The sequence below is a fragment of the Vespula vulgaris genome, chromosome 11, assembly GCF_905475345.1.
Source record: "Vespula vulgaris chromosome 11, iyVesVulg1.1, whole genome shotgun sequence".
In the NCBI taxonomy this organism is placed as follows: Eukaryota; Metazoa; Arthropoda; class Insecta; order Hymenoptera; family Vespidae; genus Vespula; species Vespula vulgaris.
The window spans coordinates 7,036,791-7,057,540 of record NC_066596.1 but is presented as its reverse complement, the minus strand read 5'-3'; the positions used below and the strand labels follow the sequence as shown (position 1 = coordinate 7,057,540).

The window sequence follows — 20,750 nt, the reverse complement described above, 5'->3', positions numbered from 1 at the left end:
TCTGATTCGAGTAGCGCATCACCGCCATTAACACCCTTTGACCAAAGTCCCCACCCCCCCCCCTTTCGCCTTATCCATCGTATTCGACCCAGTTTTGATTCTGACGTAATGACGTCATCGTCGTCATTGAGAAGGCCACTGACAACGTGGCCCAGTTCCGGGAACGCGAAGTCTGCCCGAGCAAACTCGGTCGGAGCTTAATCCCATACCCTTTGACTTCTTCGTCGCAGCTACGTATAAACCTAGCTACTACGTTGCCTTCTCCGCTAGCTCGTAGCCTTCCGAAACGTGTCCCGAACCCGACCGGAATCGACGTCGCGTGTACGCGCACCCTATTCGTCGCTGTCCTTCGGCATGACGTACACCATGTGCACTTACACCGTCCAATCTGGGTCACTTCCTTTTCCCCATGGATAGTCGCTATTTCTCGAAAGATGAGCCTTCGAGTCGGATCGGTGTCTCCAGAGGGAACCTATACTATCATCCTCGACAAATTTCTTTGATCGGTTTGCGTGAATTACGAATGTTTTATAATTTTCTATTTTTCTTCTTTCTTCTTTTTTTTTCTTTTTTCTTTTATTTCTTCTTCCTTCATGTATATTTTCTTCGTCGATGAGAAGCATAGCTGTCGAATGTCCGACATACATCGTATTTTACTACTGCGCTTGCGAGTAGCGAAAACTAGACGGTCTGGGCACCATTTGGATTTACTACTTAACCGCTCCGATCTAACTCTCCGAGTTTAGTCCGATCGCATTAGATCTACTCTGGTGAAACGTTCATGGTCTTCTACAGACTGGACTGCTCTAATGGTTTCTCCGCCAAATAGTTCGGGTACCAGCGTTCCTAGTCGCAGCGCCTAACGTAAATACGTTTTGACCCGCATTCGAGAGTGCAACAACGTTCTATGACGTAAGATATATAAAGAATAATCTCGACGGACGCTTTTCCACAGAAATTTTAACGAAGCTAAGCTCGGTTATGGACGAACGAAAATAGTATATTTATTTTATCATATATACATACATATCGTATATACCTATATACGTATACTATAAAAAAAGAAAGAAACGTTCCTATCCGCTCGAGAGAGATATTAAATTTCATCGAATGACATTTTATTCGATTCGAGCATCGAAGGAATTTAGAAGATGAATAGTGAAATGGCTATAGATATACGTCACGGATTCACTGAAACGGAAGCTACTCGAATCGATCTGTAATAGGGACGATCGAAGATCGATCCGCATGGCCCCATTCACCGAACGAGCGAGTATGTCTGCAGTGGCAAAAAGGATAGGTACGGAGGGTCGTTGCACTCCCTTCGATGACGTAACCATTGCGTCACGTTGCCATGGATACTCAGCAGCATCCCTCTCCTTGATCCACACGTTGAACCATCCATATCGCGACGCAACTGTTCCGGGAAACAGGGACTCTGACCTCGATCTGGGTCAACCGACGACTCGTGATTCGCGAATCACGTTACTCCTCCTTACCTCTTTTACCTCCAAACTTCCCTCCCTCCTTCTTTCTCTCTCCTCTCTCTAGCTAGAAATAGAAGACAGAGAGAGAGAGACGAATCTTTCTGCAAGGTACTCATCGACCGAGTGACCCTTTCCCTACGCTCCGCCGATCCTCCTTACGTGTCGTCCATATCTTTTTTTATCGAACCTTCTTCAACGCTTCCTCCCTCTTATCGTCATCGTTCTACATTTATCTTAAAAGACATAAATACGAGTCTCGGGTAGATACGTCGATATAAAGACGTCTTATACCCTTTCTTAGACGCGATTGATCTACGACGGTCTATGACGTAACAAGCGTCGTTTTAACGTACAACCTTTATCGCATGTGACGTCGCGTATCGCTATTGTGACATCATTGATTACCAACTAAATTTATAAAATTAAATGTTACGAGTGGCAAGAAATGATCCATTGATGTATCCCGAACGATTCGATCTCAAAATCATTTATACTTTGATAGTAAATAAATACTTTTCTTTTTTCTTGTTCTTTTTTCTCTTTCCAAGCACTTCTAATATTTCGTGACATTCTATAGATATCTCCTACGGCATCCCGAGGTTATTGCACCGTATCGATCACCGAGAAAATCGGTCAACGCGTTACCTCTCGTCGTTTCTCGAGATATTTTTAGCAAATTTCTAAAAGGCTAGTTCTCCATTATTAATCATACATTATTCCTTCTTTTTCGTTTCACGAAAATATCGAAATTATTGATTCCCTTAATTATTGATCGGACGCGAAACAAATATTTTTCTGCGACTATTTATATTTTTAATGGCGACATTTAATATTCATAGATTAAAAAAAAAAAAGAAGTAAAATATTTTCATACTTACGATGAACTTTTCTTCGTAAATGCTGCAAAAGAAATATTTCTTACGTCTTACGAGAAAATTCCCAATAAGATTTCAACGGTATGTAAGATCATCGTATATTATTCTTTCTTAACGTTACAGAATATTCCTTTATCCCATTATTGCGAGAATAATAATAATAATAATAATAATAATAATAATAGCAACAACAATAATAATAATAATAACATGCAATTATTATTATCATCGTCATTGTCGTCGTCGTCGTCGTCGTCGTCGTCGTCGTCGTCGTCGTCGTCGTCGTCGTTATTATCATCTCCATCATCATCTTCATCCTCATAATCGTTATTATTATTATTATTTCTATTATTATTACTATAATTGTTATTATTATAAACGGGCAATGCATAATGATCGACATCGTCACACTAATCTCTTTCGCCTCGTGCACGGCGTTTGCGTACTTGCTTATCCGACGATCGACGATAAAAGCTATGCAAGAACAATTGGAAATACTTTCTATAAATAAAGCATCTATATGACAAACGTACAATATTATCATGTAACAGTAATATTAATTGTAGGCACTATCGTAATATTATTCGAACTCGTCGTTCAAAAGTTCTTCTCGCTTCTTCAATTTCGGCCTGATTTCTCTCGTTTCGTTTGTTCGTTAATAAATAGTTGTCATGATCGTTCGTTTTCGACAATGCCGTTTCGAGCATCCGAAGAAAACTAACAAAATTAGAGACACGTAGGTAAGTAAGTCAAGTACGATAAGACGATCGATATGGAGATCGAGATTAAAAACGTGCCGTTCGATTATTATCGTGTATATAACAAGGATATACATAAATAAAAGCATCGATCGTTGACGTTTCATCGTTTAAAATTATTCTGAGCGAGTATTTCTGGGGTTTATTTTATTTTCTTTGTTTTTTCTTCTTTTCTCTATTGCCTTCTCGTCCCTTGAGCCGGCCAAGAAATACGAGTTTGCTCGTAAAGCGTTTCACATTTTCATCTCGATAATTATAAAGGCAATCGTTTTCTATATTGTACCTTAGCAGCCTTCCCACCATGGATTCATCATTCACAGCCTCTAAGTTAAAAATTTCAAATTATTTTTCTCCTGTGCTTGCATTGTGCATGTATTCGTGTGCGTGTATTTTCCGTTTTCGTTTGGTTCGATCATCCATCAACGTTAATCCAACATCTGCGTTTCCTTTAAAATGGTGGTATCAAATGCTCGCTAGTTGCTAGTCGAAAAACAATCTCTCTCTCTCTCTCACACACACTCTTTTTATTATAATGGACAAAACGATGAAACAATATTGGAATAATAAACGAAGGATGTGCGGAATTTCGAAAGGTTTCGTATACGAAGGGAAAGAAAAAGAAAAAGAATATACATATATAGAGAGAGAGACCGCGTATATCATTGTATATACACTAATTTTCTTTTACACGAATTAATTTTACAAAATGTCAAAAAGGCTCGTCCGTGTTGAAACAATGATAATGTATAATACAATTAATCGAATCGATGTCGACGCGATCAAGGAATAAAACGGCTTAATTATTCTCTTAAGAAATAACAAAAGACAAAAACAAATAGATGAAGACTAGACGCATCCTCGATACACACACACACACACACGTATATGCGAGTGTATATATATGCATACATAGAGTTTCGTTTTACTTTCGTCGAATTTAAACGTTCCTTACGATCGAGCACGTAAAAGCCGTAATATATATCTTTCCCTTATATAATTAGAAACGTTATTATCATTATTATTATTATCATTATTATTATTATTATTAATATTATTATTATCATACTTATATCAGCCTTAATTAGGCCAGATCATTAATTAGTATTTCTCTCGTTATCCACACGGTAATAATGTGCCTGTAACACGTTTTAGATTCGTCCTTATGGCATACCTACTTACATGTGACCGTGTTCATGTGCGTGTCCGATGTGTACGCGTAGGTGTAGAAATATTTGTGCTACCCGTGCTCGAGGATTTATTCCTAGAAATACTATATATAAGGCTAACGAGCGTGTGTCTTTGGCTTTATTCGGATGTATAAAAAATTCGACTGTTAACTAAGTTCTACCGTCATCTTCGAATCGATATCTTTATTTCAATAAGAAATTACTAATCGGTCTAAAAAGGGATACGATTAATCATCCATCGTTCGTTTCGATCTAGATCTTATCTATATAACCCACACATATACCATGTATATGAACAGATGTGCCGCTTTTCATTAATCGTGCAGTTGATTCGGAAAAATTCTATATGTAAAAATCTATAAGTCAATCGTTCGACCTCGCGCGTACGAGGAGGATAACATCTTTCCTTACGATAAAAAAAAAAAAATTTTAATAGAAAGAAAATAAAAAATAAAAAAGAAAAAAAATTGAAAGAATTTGCTGTCTTCTCTACGATATCCGTACGTGTAAATCGCAAGTCAGTACTTAAAAAAAAAAAAAAAAAATCAAAAACGAATACAGGATTTAAATAATCGATAAGAACTTAAATAGAAGAAGTTGAGCGGTAGGACGGTTTTCATAAACTCGCTTATCTCTTTGACTCCATTATTTTGATTAATCTTTATCATACATTCGCACGTATACGCGAATATTCTTTTTCTTCTTCTTCTTCTTCTTTCTTTTTTTTTTTTTTTTTGATCGTTGTCGTTGTCATCGTCGTCTTCTCGCTTGGAAATCGAACGGAGCTTCTCTCAAAGCCGAAGATTGTGAGAGCAAAGCGATTTTTACCGAAAGTGAATGAAAATGTTGCTTTACAAAAAAAAAAAAACTATCTATCTTACCGACGGTGCTTATCTAATCAATCTTCGAAGTAAGTAAGTACATAAAACTCGACCACAAGCTTAAAATATTTTTTCTTTGATTTCCATTGTTTTCCCTCTTTTTTGAATTTATTTATTTTTCTTTTTTCCTTCTTCCTCTTCTGCTGCTTCTTCTTCTTCTTCTTCTTCTTCCTCTTTCATTCTACCGTCTTGTAATTATTAATAATAAAAAGACCACTTAGATCGAAGTAGTAGAGGTTCCCATATCAGCATAGACGTATCGACGACTTCCTCACGAACTCAGGAACCCTTATGTAGGTTCTAAAAAAAAAATGACAAATCAATCGTCTACTCTTGAGACATTAAATTAAACAGAGACATAATCAAGCGGATATTCTCACGCGTTTTGCAAAGAAAAGTTTGAAAATAGCTTGCATGCAAAAGTTGTATCAGAATAAGGTGGAAAGTAAAAATATAGATTGTTCGATAAATCCCATGGATTTGTAACTAAGGAGAAGGATTTTCGTCGCATGCACGATTGAATTAGAATACACTCGTTAAAAATGATATTCATTCTCTTTTCTTTGGCTTACCTATCTTATTATTCGCTCAGTACCGGCAGTAGGGACCTTACGCGAGAAAGGTCAAAAGAAAGCAGAGCATTAGGAGATATATCGTTTAACTTTTAAATCATTTATAAATCCGATACGATGTATATATATATAGATACACACACACATATATATACACATACATATATGTATAGATATACATGTGTGTTAAAGCGATCTTACGGCGATTATAAATATTTTCATGCACGTAGGTACGTTCGTTTTATGTTTAAAATAAAATACAAAAAAAAAGGAATAGAAATATAAAAAGTATTTCCTAATCGAATCGATTTATACTTACAATTCGATGCTCTGTATGGTGGACGTAGGACACGTTGTGTCTACTTTAACGTGACAGTGTTTGTGACATTTCATTTGACAGTCCCTACACTCGTATCCTTGTTTGCCTAATCTTCGAGCGAGCGTTCGTTTACAGACCTCGCAGACTGTACCTCTATAAGCATAAATATAACGATAAATAAGAGAAAATTTAATTGATCCTATGAATAACATTTAATTACAAACTCACCCTGGCATGTGTTTGGCGATGAAAGTGTGATCGTTGAATATATGAAGTTTCGTACCCTTTTTCCTCCACTTGCTCTTTTGTGCGAGCGAGAGTGGTACCAAATAATGTCTAAATATTAAAAAATAAATATGTTAATATACATATGCATACGTACGTACGTACGTACTTCACTTTAAGTGAAAATGAAAGTGGAATGTACTACGTCGTTGATTATATACAATACTCACTTCTTGATACCATTCTCTAAGGTTTCTAAAACGAGAGTAGAGGCCTCGTTGACGTAAGTTCTCGTAGAAGTTCCGCTAATACCGGACGCTTCGCTCAAACTTGATCTCCTCGAATGTTCTTCCCTTCCTGGTATCGACAAATGTGCTGTAAAAACGAGATTCGTTGCTGGATAGGGGTGGAATGGAAGCGACACGGGGGTAGCCGAGGAGTGATAATGTTTTAACGGATATCGTCTATTTCACAGTTATCGTAGAAAATCGGGGCCGATCTAAGATCGCTAAAGTATCTCTATATGGATTGTCTACGTAGTGGAGGAGAGACTTACCAACATCGAGTGCCAATTAACACAACGGTTACGCAAGCAGGACAGAGCGTGAAAGTGTGAGTTACATAGAAAAGGGATAAACTTTATATTTGGGAATCGAAAGTGATCATTGTTGAATACGCAAGAAACGTCTATATAGATCAACCATTAAAAGCAACGAATATTCAACGACGTAAGAAGGATTAGAAAGGTCGTATTCTACGTTGAAGTTTCAAAATGTCGACTAGTCAAATCCAATTGTCTACTTAAGAAATAAAACTAATTGAAACTTACCCGATCCAGGATCTCGTGCTCTGTCAGCGGATATTGACCTCGAATGTGCGTCCTCGTGATTAATATCACCTTCCGGCCCCACCGATCTACTTCTCGTTTTTGATCGACTCAAACGCTTTTTTATCGTGCCAAAGAAATCTCTTCGTTTTCTTCGCGTTCTTCCTCTTTCTGAAGGATAAAACGTCGTACTCGTTATCGATATTCGCGATCGAAATTATTTCAAAAACTCTAATCTATTTCCATTCTTAAATTTCACGTTTCACGCTTTACCTTCTGAATTAGAGGAATTTGGCGTACTCTCTGGTCCTGACGTCATGCTGGTATCCTTTGCTCCGTGCTGAAATCAATCGTATCGGATTAGACATTGAGCCTAAGTATATTTGATCAAAGCGCTGTTTTATTATCTATGAAGGTAAAAAAGGAGAAGTAAATAAAAATATAGTTAATCGATAGTACACTTACCTCAGGGGAAATTTCTTGCCAATTTCCATTTTCCGTCAGAGCTACCTGTTGGATTAGTAAACACACGGCATTCAAGGATAGTTAACGTTCTTATGAAACAGAAAAGGCACTCAAACTCAAGGTAAACGTCAGCGATCGAGAAGAAAATAGAACGGGAGGATGGACTTAAATATTGAATCAAGAAAAACGAGTAAGAAAAAAAAGATACAAATAAACACTCGCATTCGTTTGCAGTTCGCGTCGCGTGCTCGCGTGCGAACTGGAAAGTTGATTATAGAACGTAAATGCAAATTGCGTTTACAAGATCGAAGAAAATGATTAAGAAAAAAGAAGAAAAAAAAATCTCTCGGGACGTCGTCGTCGGGCTCACCTTTACTACTTGTCGCTCTGCTTGCTGTAAAATAACGAGAGCAAAGGATCGTTAAATCTGTCGCTATTATTAATACACGCCTATATTCGGATTTATTTTTATACGCTATGAACAAATTCGTGACACGTATAAAAATAAATTCGGAATAATGTGCGATTAACGTGCACGCGGATATTAAAATGAAAAATTGTTTATAAATTATTAGTGTAGTAGACTCACACATTCTACGTGCAGTGCAATCAATAGTGAAATGTTTTCAATCGTTTTCTGCTTACCCTTTGCTGGCTATGCACGATCAGAGTCCCTTTGTTACCGTTCGTTTGACCGCTTCTATATGGCGAGTCGACGACATTACCATTCGTCAGATAAGGATCTGCGAAGAAAATGTCTTTGGAACAATGGTCAAAGATTCATGGATTCGTATCGAATGGATCTACGTTTCATCGATTCCTAAAAAGCATCATCTATTTGTATTAATCGTAGTTCGCGTAAACACGATTTATCCTTCAAGTTCATAAATATCGATAGAAATGTTTTATTCACTTATGTGTACACCGATGGTCATTAATAATTATAGAGATACGTATAAACATTCCCGTCACAGAAACGCATCTTTTTCTTCTCAGAGAAGAGGCAAGAACGTCGAATTATTTTCCAAGAAATTTTTTATAACAATTATTTATAACGATTTGTTTATTTAATCTTTTCGCTTATAACAATTGTTCATAACGCGAAATCGTATATTTTCCTCGAAGGTAAAAAGAAGAATGTAAAAAAGTTGATTTTTTAAGAAATTATCTGTAAAAATTATTTATAACAATTTAATCGTACAACAAATTGTTTATGAGAAATTATTAAATTATAATTCGCGTGTGCATACGTACGCTGAATTGCGTCTGGTTAAGTTTCGAAAAATCGTGTTTGTGATTATTTTTTTTTATAACATTGTTTATAACAAATTGTTTATAACAAATTGTTAAACATATATTTATGTATGCATTGTGCGTGTATTTTAGCGTTCGTTTGTGGAAAATAAATTCGGCGATTTATTTATAACAAATTGTTTATAACAAATCATTAATTAATTGTTTATAATATGACGAGATTGTAAAGAAAAAAATACTCTTTAAAATGGCGCTGGTTTGAAGTCTCTAGGATTTTTAGTTTCGGAGATATTCGAAATTAAATATAAGTGAATATAGGTCAAGCGGAATGCCCTACTGACCTACATTTGAGCCGCCATATTGACCTATATAATGAATCGACACAGTGACCTACATAAATTCCTGGAATTTACGCTAGCCGTCGGGCCGACACAAACAGTCTTTTCTATTTACTACGTGCATACTCGCGTCAGCTGATCATCGAAATTATGAATGATAAATCTTAAACGATTATATCTCCGGAACTAAAAACCGTAGAGAAGTGAAACAAATACCATTTTAAAGGGGAAAATGCCCTCTTTTTATTCGTGTAATCGAATACCATCGACGTCATAAGATCGATTTTTGACCATCGGTGTTGCGTGTTTTAAAATGATTACGTTACAGAAAATATATAAAAATTCGCGCGATACGAGGTATCTCGATATTCTAAAACATTTCCCTCGCCTCGTGTACCATCGAAAATAAGAAGACCAATCATTTCTGTTTGTTTGCGAACTATTGAAAATATCCTACGATTATTCTTACTAAATGAAATACCTAAAAACTTGTAATTGGGACTTATTCTACTTGAGGGAATCGATTGTGAGAGTAGATCTAAATTATGATTAGAACCGGGTCTCGCCAAACGGGGAAAAAAAAAACCAAAAATCTTCATGCCAGCTACTGTGTGTCTGTGGATTGCAAGGGGTCGGAAGTAAAGGACTTTTTTATAGGACTAAAAAGTAGAAACAAAAAAAGAAAACAGAAATCTTTAGACGTACGATGTTGAAACGTAAACGCGAGACAATTCTGATCGAAATGAGATTCCTTGGAATCGTCGCAACGATCGAATGACTAACGATTATCGTCTTTTCGCGAAAACGTCGATGAATCGAAGTTTGAGACAAGATCGATCGAGATTTGCAAATACACAAAGAATACAAAGGGTAAAATCCTTTTGAATTTTTTGTTCATAATTTGATAAGGAATGAAAGAGATAAAGGAAGTGGAAGTTGGTTCAGACTAATCGAAAAACCACTAAGGATTCACACATCAAAGTATGCAATACCTTTGAGACAAGCAATCGATAATTACCCCCGTCTGACAGAGTGGTATTGTCGTACAAGATAAGAGTGCTGTTACCATTGTTGTAATTAAGACTATTGCTGCTGACGAGATTGGTCGCTGGATTGTAGGTACGAGTCGGGGACATCGGTTTTATCGTCTCCTTCACTTTGTAAGGCTTCGATCCGATCTGTGGCACCTCTGCACCCTCGATGAAGAGAAACTGCATGAACGAAACGATCGTTAAACGTACGCACGTACGTATATACGGATACACAAGCACGTAAACATATTTTGTTTTTCTTTTCCGATATCATAAAGAAATAATCTATGACGAGTTCTCGCTGTTGTCGCTATAGTAAAGACGCCCGCGTGTATCGAAACTGGGTTATAATTCATAAGTCATAGGTTATAGGTCGAGTAGACGAATGCACGAGGTTGAATTCGAAAAATCGATTACCTCTACCGTGAGGGTGCCTGTTACGTCGTCCTCCTCGTAAGGTCTACCTTGTAACGGTATGATCTGCCTCTGGCTAGGATTTGCCAGAAGTTCTTCGACCCCTACTATTCCGAGACCCAAGAATTTTTGGCTCTTGTTTACGTGGTCGTAAACTTCCAGTAGTACCTCCGTCGTGTTGTGACTGACATCGCTGGTAAGAATAAAATTCTTGTTTATACGATCTGATATACTCTCGGACTTTTTTATGTCAACGGATCGAAAGAAGGTCTAACTTACAACAAGAAAGCTTCGTCCCAGATCGGATTGACCGTATCCTTTTTGATCGACGTTTGATGCTTTTGCGGTGGTTCGTCCAGTTCGACGACGCAATACGGTTCAACCGAGGGATGCTGCCCGCCAAGTTCGGTTGCTCTTACGACCTTTACGAGCAAACGCTTTTCGCCAGGCAGATATTGCTGTTGCTGCTGTTGCAGCTGCGCCGCGGAAGTGGCATGACGCTGAGCGTGAAGACGTTGAGGAGATGCCTTGTGTATCATAGAATTCGAGCCGCTCTACGAGCGAAGCGTTAAAGCGTCAAAGATTAAAAGATAATTCCATTGTTTTAATTTAGATCAATCGATAAAATCTTTTCCACTTTTTCCGATTCGTTCGGATAAAAAGAGACACTGCTCTAATTACTTTGGTAATCGCATGCAAAGTCCACTTCTTTGCGATCGATAAACGCACGCTTATCGATGGTAATAAAGTGAGTTTCGCGATTGGCAAAGTAAAAGTGCACACGATCTTTTCTGCGCGTTCTCATCGACAGCAAAATACATAGATAAACGTAGATAGCTGACATCCTAGCTGACATCTCGATAAAATATATTAATTATGAAATTAGCCGATCGTAAATGAATTTATTCGAGATAAAGCGATTTTTGCTTACCATACTGTCGTAATGTACCGGCAAAGAGAAGCCAGGTTGCGTAGGTGGTTCTCTCCATAATCGTGGACACGTTGGATATTGCGAAAGATTAAGATGAACGTTCGTACCTCTCAAAGCACCAACCACAATTTCCGTCACTACTTCCTGTAGTTGGCTCTCGTCCAAATCCTTCTTTATCGTTCCTACCTGTGCCAGGGATACCTTCACCTGGTACGAACATCAAAACAATTTTTACTTCCTCTCCTTTTTACGTCCTACCTTCGATCGAACGAAATGATTTTTTATCGGAGAATGGATCTGTCCTTTTCTCTTCTTCTTTTCTCCCCGCGTCGCGAGTACGACTGCGTTTGGAAAAGAAGATCGTTTACGATCGAAACCTTTCAATGCACCTCAAAGCCCATATATCCGGATTTGCGGATTTTCCGCAAAACTGTCTTCAACGGATATATCGGCTTTCCATTTTTAATTTTATTTTTAAGAGCTAAGTTTACGTAGTTCGAAGGGAATAGGAAGTATCTATGTATCGAGCAATTTTGTCTCGGACGTTATCGTACAAGTTCGTTGTCGCGAAAGAAAAATTAGTTTCTTTCGCCGTTCATTGTAAATCTTTATTTAAGGAAAACAGTTTTTTATTCGTTCAGGAAAAACTATATCATTCGATAAAAACGTATCTTCGTTCTCAAGAGAAATTTGTTGATTTTAATAGGTAGCACAAAAAACGCATATTTTTTATATTTTTGTACGCGGTATCTTTGAAAGATGTATCCGAAAGACTCACAGGGTATTATAAGGGGTTAATTGAAAACAAACCTCTGGCCATCCGTCGCACTTCAGATCGATTAGAAGTTTCTCGGTGATGCAAACGACGTTGAGCCGAGCACGGAAGCGATTTACGTTGACGCGATAGTGACTAGATTCCAACTTGTCGCCTCTTTGACGAAACGCTTTCAACTGCAGGGCTGGCGTTGCCTCGCAGTCGCACGTTATGGTCTACGGAATGAAGGAGGTATGTATTATACGAGAACGACAGCGAAAAAAAAGAAAAAAGAAAGAGGAATAGGAAGACGTCTTTGAAAGAGGAATGAATGGAGGCATTATATCGTATACAGGGTGTCTCGGTCTTTTTTTTTCTCCGGGATGTAAAAAAAGAAAAAAGACATAAAAAAGACGCAAAAACTTATTCTATGAATACGATTACCTACCACGTCGTCTTTGGAGTCGCATTCGCAGAAAATATTTGACAGAGTCGGCGGATGCGTTTCCGGAAGAACACGAACAAATTCGACGCCCACTCCATGCTGTAACATCAGACGTGTCGATATCAACGATTCGTCGAGAAAATATTCTTGAATGTTCGCTGCAACGTATTTATTACATGCGTACGTAAGTATGTAATATAACAACGTATAACATGTATCAACAAGAATTCCTGACGTGTCTACGAACGTACGATTAGATAATAACATTATTGTAAAATTTTGGCAAGAAACGAACGCACTCGGGCCGGCGGTATCACGCGAAAACATTTTACGGCCTATAAATTACGGCTCCCCTTTCCAACGTAAATACTTTTGGCTACGTTGACTGGCTGCATCTTAAAGCATAGAAGAACGAATAACTTGCGAGATTCCTTTCGTTCTGGATCTGCATCGATAAGCCGAAGAAACCACTTTGTATCTCATTTCCGTTTTTTCGAGGCCGCGTTTAATCGTTGCGATCGTCGATAATTACGCGTACGCGTGTAACGTACGTACGTGCATAACGAATCTATAAATATCTTTCCTTTCGAAAGAGATGCGACTACCAAACGTTTGCTCGATGCTCAGCTAATTCCCATTTGAGATCTCATAACCCAGACGAAAGTGAGCGACGTCTTCCGTCGAGTCGCGTGACCGAAGCTTTCGTCGTGATAAATCATCCTGAGTCAGACGAGAGAGAATGTACGAGGAATTGGAAACACGCCCGCGATTCCAAAAACGAATTTAGCATGTTAGGTGCGTTAGATAACGTTTCGTAAGGGTGGGAAGAAGGGGCAGAGGGTACGTTGTTAAAGGAACTAACAAACGCATTCTTTCGCGAGCGGATCGAGACGCTTTGGATTCCATTGAGCTCCTCGGACACGCGAGAGGTCAAGTTTGCCACGTCAACGAGATAATTCAATCGGATCAAATTCGATCAAGAACACGTTGTTCGAATTAAACGCCTTTCGCTCGAATCAAATTACTTTCGCCGACTGGCTCGAATTGAGTGCTCGTAGAGTCGAGCCGTTTCATCTTAGAGATCCGTCGCCTCGCTCGTAACCGACAAACGCCTACGCGTGCAACATTCCGCTCGATACATTATCTGGCGCCCCGAGTCCCTATCGTTTCTTCCTTTTTTCTTTTTCCGCTTCTGCGGAATACGAGATTTTCGACGATCGAAAAAAGAGCAATTACGAAATTGATCGGCCGATGAGAAAGATGTATCTCCGCGCTTCCCGTTAATAAGATAAACGAGTCTCTGTAGACAAGGCTACGAAACGAAGTCATCCAACAGGTTGGAGCCGCTATTCTTGGATTCCCCAGCGCCATCTGACACGCTACGAGCTCGGTTCACGAAGGCGAGTCTTCCGCGAATAAAAAATAACGCTTGCGAGGAGGCTCGAGAACGACGAGAGAGAGAGAGGGGGAGAGACTGACCTCGTCGACGGAGCCGGCGGTAAAGTCGTTCAAGGAAGCCACCCAAAGGGCGAGAAGTTCGTTGAGGATGACAAGGTCCGAGTGCAACCAGACGATCAGTTCGTTGACCCAACGGACGGCTTCGGCGTCGGCACCGGTCGCCGTAGGTAAATGAAGGGCCCTCGAACTCCTGGCAGGAGTGATAAGAGCACCGGAAGTCTTCCTCGTCAGTCGTTTCCGGACCGGCGGAGTTGGTGGGACGTAGCCAGGGGAGGAGGGAGACGGCGAGGATGCAACGGGTGCCGCGGCTATAGTCGAGGACGCGCCGCTGCCACCTCCCCCGAAAGATGCGGCTGTATTAGCGGCAGCTAACACGGCACCGCTTACTCCGATGGGACCGGTCGAAGTCGATGTTTTCGAGCTCGAGCCCGACGCAACACCGACCGACGACGCCGATAATTTGGTGGATCTTTCCTGATGACCGAGGAACTTGGCCCCGGTGGCGCCAGCACCAGCAGCAGCAGCAGCACCACTCGTCACCACAACACTATCGCCGTGAAAGACATGGCCGTCCTTCGCGGTGCGAGAGGTACCGAGCTCGTTTAGGACAAAACGGTTGTAAACGTACTTGCCGACGCACAACACCACGAGACCGAACAACATCCAACCGAATATCAGCATCGACAATGTATCCATGGTCGTGTCACCAGCCGAGTCGAAACTGCATATCAGATCGTCCACCCGCTCGGCCAAGTCGGCCATATTGACCCATCGTTCTGCCAACCAAGTCCAATTGGATTCCAAAAACATTCTTTTCTATTTTCACCCGCGAGCAAGCGTCGTCCCCCCCACCAACGAGCTACCGACGTCTATTAATACGCCACGCATATACCCTGGGTATATGCCCCCGGACTATACCGTTGATACGCGCGCTACTCGCCTAAGAGTTCGCACCAATCGCTCTTCTCGCCTCCGCCTCGAGCTTCCTCTTCAGTCTTACTCCTACTTCCGATTTTCGTGCTTTTCCAACTCTTCCAAACCGTCGGCGAGGCGACGCGACCCGACGCCTCTCTTTCGGTATCCTTCGCTCGTCTCTTCTCTTCTCTTCTCTTCTCTTCTCTTCTCCTTTTCCTTTCTTTTCTCTCTTTTTTTTCTTGCGAGCTATCGATCAACGATTAGTATCCCCAATATTCGACGTTCGCGTTCGAAAGATTTTCTACTTTGTTTTATCCTATTTTGTTTCGTCTATCGAGTTTCCATTTCCTCTACACGATGGATCATTATTCCACGACGATCAAAGTTCGAATGCGATTGAAAGAAATTAGAGAGGGGTTTCCAAATTCGTTCGTTTTGTGTTTCTCTTTATTCGGGGTACATGTCGTTGAGTTTTCTGAAAAAAAAACCAAAGGACCGTTATAAAGGCTTAAGTCGTTCTACGTTATGCAAAAGAACACGATGTCTGTCCGATAAATGCGATGGGTGTTACTACAACTATACTGCTTCTACTGCTACAACTACTACCACTGCTGCTACCATTACTCTACCATTTCCTCTGCGAGGCGATAACGTACACGTGGAAAAGGTCAGTTATGCGACGTATAAACATTTCCGAATATTTAACGACGTTCATCGAAGCGTTATCTTCGTATCGGCGAATCGATAAGCTAGCTAGCCGATCGATAGCCAAATACGATTGCTATGATTAACACCGATATCACCGAAGGATACCTTCCTTTTCTCTTCGAATATTAATTTACCTGCGTGCGTAAGCGTGTGTATTTCCTCGCTAATAAACCAAATGGTAGCAAGAGAACGATAAAACACTCGAACCGAAGAACAAACTAGACCGTGAATCGTGCCTGCTATTGACGCATCGGTGCCAATGCCAATGGTTTTAGTTCGCACGATCTTTATCGCTTCGATTATATTTTTTTCCCTCCATTTCCTACACCGGATAACACAAAACGATCTCAACAACGAAATGTCAGGCGTCGGGCAAAATGCGAATTTCCAAAAGGTCATCGTGGTGACTTTTAAATTTTAATCCATTTTGTTAGAACGATCGAAACGTTCGAGAGAATAAAAGGAAAAAAAGTCTTTAACGATGGCGGGAAAAGATTCGTAATACTCGTTTTATTAAGAACATTATGCGTTCTGCACGCGATGTCTCGTGGACGGCGAATAAAACGATAATTAATGATCGAAGGGGAGAGGGGTGGTAAAGAGCAGGAGTAGTGTCAATAAACACGATGCGATTAACGCGATGGTGTCAATGCCACTGGCGATAAATACGCTTCTTTATCGATACATGTAGCACTCGCATAATCTTTTATGCAATGACACGAACCATCGATGACTCACGTTTTGAGAAAAAGATGAACGACGAGAGGGAGGTCGATTCGTTCGAAACGTTTCTCATCTTATTGTTTGCTCTTTAAAAAAAGGAGAAAAAACGGATAATTAAATATATCTTTCTCTGGAACGACTCTTGATCGTAGAAAACGATTCAAGGTCGGCACGTGTCTCTTGTACGGAGAGATTCCCCTTCCTTTCCTCTCGTTTAATTTCACCTTCGCCGTTCCATGATTTCACCGTGCATGTCCGAATCGTTATGACGCGAGAAGTCATCGTAATTATTTCCACTTTCTTTTTTTCATTTTTTCCTTTCTCTCTGTTAAATTTCAAGTGGGTCGTTTAATTACGAAGATGATTCGAAGGGGACAATTTTTCGAACAGGGTCGACCCATCCGAAGATAATTTTATATAAATTAGGTCAAGTTCGGAAATTATGATATACGTGCGCGTGCATGTGTGTGTAAGTACGCGCAAAAAGAAACGTTTATCTTCCTCTTATCAAAATTTCGTATGTTCACCTACTAAGCGAGCCGCCCTGTAAAATCTCGTCGTAAACCTTTGACCGGATCATCGTCTTGTCGATTCACATTAACAAACGATAAATGTCAATCGACTCTAACCTTTGACCCACGATATGTAACACCGTAAATTTTAATAGTCGTTCGTAACAAGAGAAGCTGTCGTTTTATTTGCGTTTACTGTTATTGTTGTTGTTGTTGTTGTTATTGTTATTTTATTGGCCGCGTCATTTGCATTTGTGTTTGTATATGCGTGTTACGCTCGTGATGGAAAATAACTGCAATAAAAAAGAAAGGGAACAGAGAGAGAGAGAGAAAATGAAAATTAAAACGATACTCAACGATTATTAATTTTCGTCGAGAAAACAAAGGAAAAATAGCGAAATAAATAGGCGCGGAATGAAATTCCCTTTGGGCTCGTTTGCTCCCATAGGTTTTCAAAAGCGTATCAATCATCGTTGACATCATCCGGAGCAGCGACCTACCGTGCCGATCCAATGTATCCGGCAATGCGAGACTTTCGTCGCCGACGATAGAGAGATAGCAAGAGAGCACTCGATCGAATTGCAAATTGCTCGTATCCGGACCGCACGAACGTGTGTCGGTGCGCCATTTATTCCGCGTTTAATCTCTCTTTTAAATCTCGTTAAAGCCATTTAAACGTGGTCTGCCAAATAAATTTAAGGAAAAACCTCAGCGCGTCTGTTTTCTTATTTATTATTTTACGGGATTTATATATAACGTCGGATAAAAAAAATTAAATAGACGAATAAGCGATTCGTCGAAGGAAGTCGATCCCGATCGACGCGTAAAGTGTAATTCGATAAGAGTTCGAAAAACGTTGACGATTCCTTCGGAGTTATCGAATCGACGTAACGAACGATAAAAACGAGCGCTTGTCACGCGAAATGTTTTCACGAAAAGTTTTCTTTCAAAGTTCGAACTAATTTCCGATACTATCGTAGATTCCACCGTAAGATAGAATAATGTAGCAGTAAGGAATATTTGTACCGAAGGGAAAATCGTCGAGCGTGGAACTGATCGTTGTTGTTATTATTTCTTTTTTTTTTATATCAATTTTGAGAACACGCTACGTGATTCGATAATAGGGACGGCTAAGAATTTATGTCTCGGGGGAAGTATGCGATCGTAAAATCGATACTCTCGAGTTGCATCGAAGAGTTTCATCGGTGTCGCTTCGTGTAATTCTTATCTCGCTTGATCGAACGTATTGAAAGAACACGCACGTGTCTATCCTTGTTGAACCTTCAACGATTAGAAACGATAAGTTTGTCCGACTTGTTTAAAACGTGTTAGTCGATTTTTCGTTTATTATCTTTCTTTCGAAAGAGTACCTTAACGATACTCCTTGGCAATGACAAAACACGTAAACATCGCTGAGAAAAGCTTGTCGTATTTAATGCCACATCATGACTTTTCAAAATATTCTTTGAAATCGATCGTAAAGCTTTTCAAATAATGTTCTTGTTATTAAACGTAATTGCAAAATGTATTCGCGCGTGTCGCAAACGTATACAAAGCAGCGTACTTCGGTTGCGTAGGAGTGGTTGATATCAGCGACCCTCGTCGTTTGGCGCCATACAGTTCCAAGGTGGCTAGTCTAGGTCTATTGTTTACGAGAAATCTCGAACGTTGATCGTATCGAGAGAACGTGATATCTCGTACGTGAAATACTAGATCTTGTCACGTGCCACGTGCCCAATAAATATTCCTTTTGCTACGATCCTTTTAATACGTAGATACATTAAGCGCGACGTTTAATTATTAAATCAACGACGTACCGCTGTGCTTGCTCTTATATGTGTACCTAAGAACTATCAACATTACCAGTACTTTGTACGGCCAGTGAACCGTCCTCCTACACGGGTAAATACTCTCTTTGTGTAACGCACCAACAAACCTCTCTCTCTCTCCCTCTCTCTCTCTCTCTCTCTTCTGTTTACACTTACTTCGCACGAGTATATATTTCGATTTTCTCACTCTCATTTAACACTCGCTTTTTCCTTTATACATTTCTTAAACCCTAAAAACAAAGCGGAAAGGAGAAAGGTAACACGTTGCTTCGACAAAAATCGTGACACACTTTCTAATCTTCGACGAAATACGTGTAAAATATATATACGTATATATACTTCTTTTGGATACAAATACGCACTAGAAAGAAGGTTAAGAGAAAGAAAGATAGAAGGAACTAAGGAAAATTACCTCGATAATTTTATGCAGCCAAAATTGTGGAAAGAAGAGATAGGGGAAAGATGCGACGAGCGTCCGCGTGACGACGCGGCAGTCCGCGGCGATCTGACTTTCGATTAAAGCGTATGGAACGAACGAATGGGTCGCCACGCCATCGTAGGGGAACCTACAACCCCCACCACTCTTCTAAGTTACCCCACCCCACTGCGGCCCGACACCGCGCCGGCAGCGCCTGCACCAACGGATCCCCCTCTTTTTCTTCGTTGCTGTGACTGCTTCGTTGGTTCTTGCTGATGGTTTTGCCGATCTTTCGTGTCTGTGTCGTCATACCCCTCCCATCCTTCAACCGATCCCTCGACAAGGATTTTTGACGTGCGACTCGAGGACCTCGCGAAACTGAAGAAGGTCGACTAACGTCTTGCGAGATCACGTTTATAATATTTTCCCTTCCTACTCTTTGACCTCTATCCTATCGCTCTTCCGCTTCAGACCACGTAAGAGAACCTCTCTTTTTAATTCGTTCGTCGAGAAACATAAGTGACTATTTCGATATCACGATGCAAATCGATTTTTAAAATCGTCGAGCAAAATTTTATCCTACGTTCGCTTTCCACTCCGTCCTACATAATTCTTCCGTCTTTTCTACGTTATCGCATTTTTATTATCAAGAAAAGATCGATCTACATTTTGTAATAACGTTCTATATTTTCTAGAAGGATTTTAGTGCGACGTCTTAGGCGCCAGCACGTCGGAGCTCGTTTTCCGTCCAAGGGAAGAAGTCGTAAAGAGACGACTAAGAGGGAGGGTTTAGAAACGGCTCACCCTAAAAGAATGATCTCAACGATCCCAATTTACAAGACTCGTGATTAATGATAAGCGGCTTTTTCCGTTCGCTTTCCTCGTTTCACTCGTCTATCATAGTTTTTCCCAAATTTACTTTTACGTCCAATTTCCATGACTCTTTTAGCCTGTCAAACGAGAAGAAAAACAAATGTTGCGAATGATTCGTTGAAAGAAAGAGCTCGTTGTGCCGTCGCGACTAGCGGCGCCAGCGTCGTCTAAAACAACCCTCGGGAAAACGCGTGGCCCGCAAGCCCTGATGATATCGATCCAATGCGCACCCATTCGCAAATTCACCCCGCCTCCCCTTTCATTTCTAACAACGATCTCGATTCTTTCGAATCTTCTCATATCCCTAGACCCCTTCCTCCGCATCCGCATCCATCGAGGGACTTTTCCTTAAACATCACAAATTTTCTCTCAGCCCATTTCTATTTTAAAGATTAATGTTCGATTGTATCACGTCGGTATGATTGTACTGAACGTTAAACTATTCGGCCAACTCTATTAATGACTCGGAAGGGCTCGGCACGTGGCGATTAAAAAAAAAAAAAAGAAAGAAAGAGAGACAACGCGGGGGCGTGCGTAACAATAATGTCTTTC

At 40.1% G+C, this 20,750-nt stretch overlaps 1 protein-coding gene across 8 annotated transcripts; it reads right to left on the bottom strand.

Annotated features, from left to right (window-relative positions):
* Positions 1-2,435: 2,435 nt before the first annotated feature.
* On the bottom strand, positions 2,436-19,485 carry LOC127067439 (uncharacterized). 8 transcript variants are annotated; one of them, XM_051002333.1, is made up of 18 exons: positions 19,320-19,485; positions 14,242-15,610; positions 12,766-12,861; positions 12,374-12,553; positions 11,564-11,770; positions 10,912-11,186; positions 10,636-10,825; positions 10,206-10,398; positions 8,241-8,338; positions 7,966-7,989; positions 7,596-7,640; positions 7,404-7,470; positions 7,134-7,301; positions 6,535-6,679; positions 6,308-6,415; positions 6,080-6,232; positions 5,761-5,796; positions 2,436-5,488 (listed from the first exon to the last, which is right to left on the bottom strand). In XM_051002333.1, the coding sequence occupies exons 2-17, from the start codon at positions 15,028-15,030 to the stop codon at positions 5,769-5,771; spliced, it is 2,766 nt and encodes a 921-aa protein (XP_050858290.1). In that variant the 5' UTR covers positions 15,031-15,610; positions 19,320-19,485; the 3' UTR covers positions 2,436-5,488; positions 5,761-5,768. The 8 variants fall into 8 exon arrangements, with proteins under 8 accessions (XP_050858290.1, XP_050858287.1, XP_050858288.1 ...); XM_051002330.1 differs by lacking the exon at positions 5,761-5,796; XM_051002331.1 differs by lacking the exon at positions 5,761-5,796 and having other exon boundaries at positions 6,535-6,661.
* Between the last annotated feature and the right edge of the window lie 1,265 nt (positions 19,486-20,750).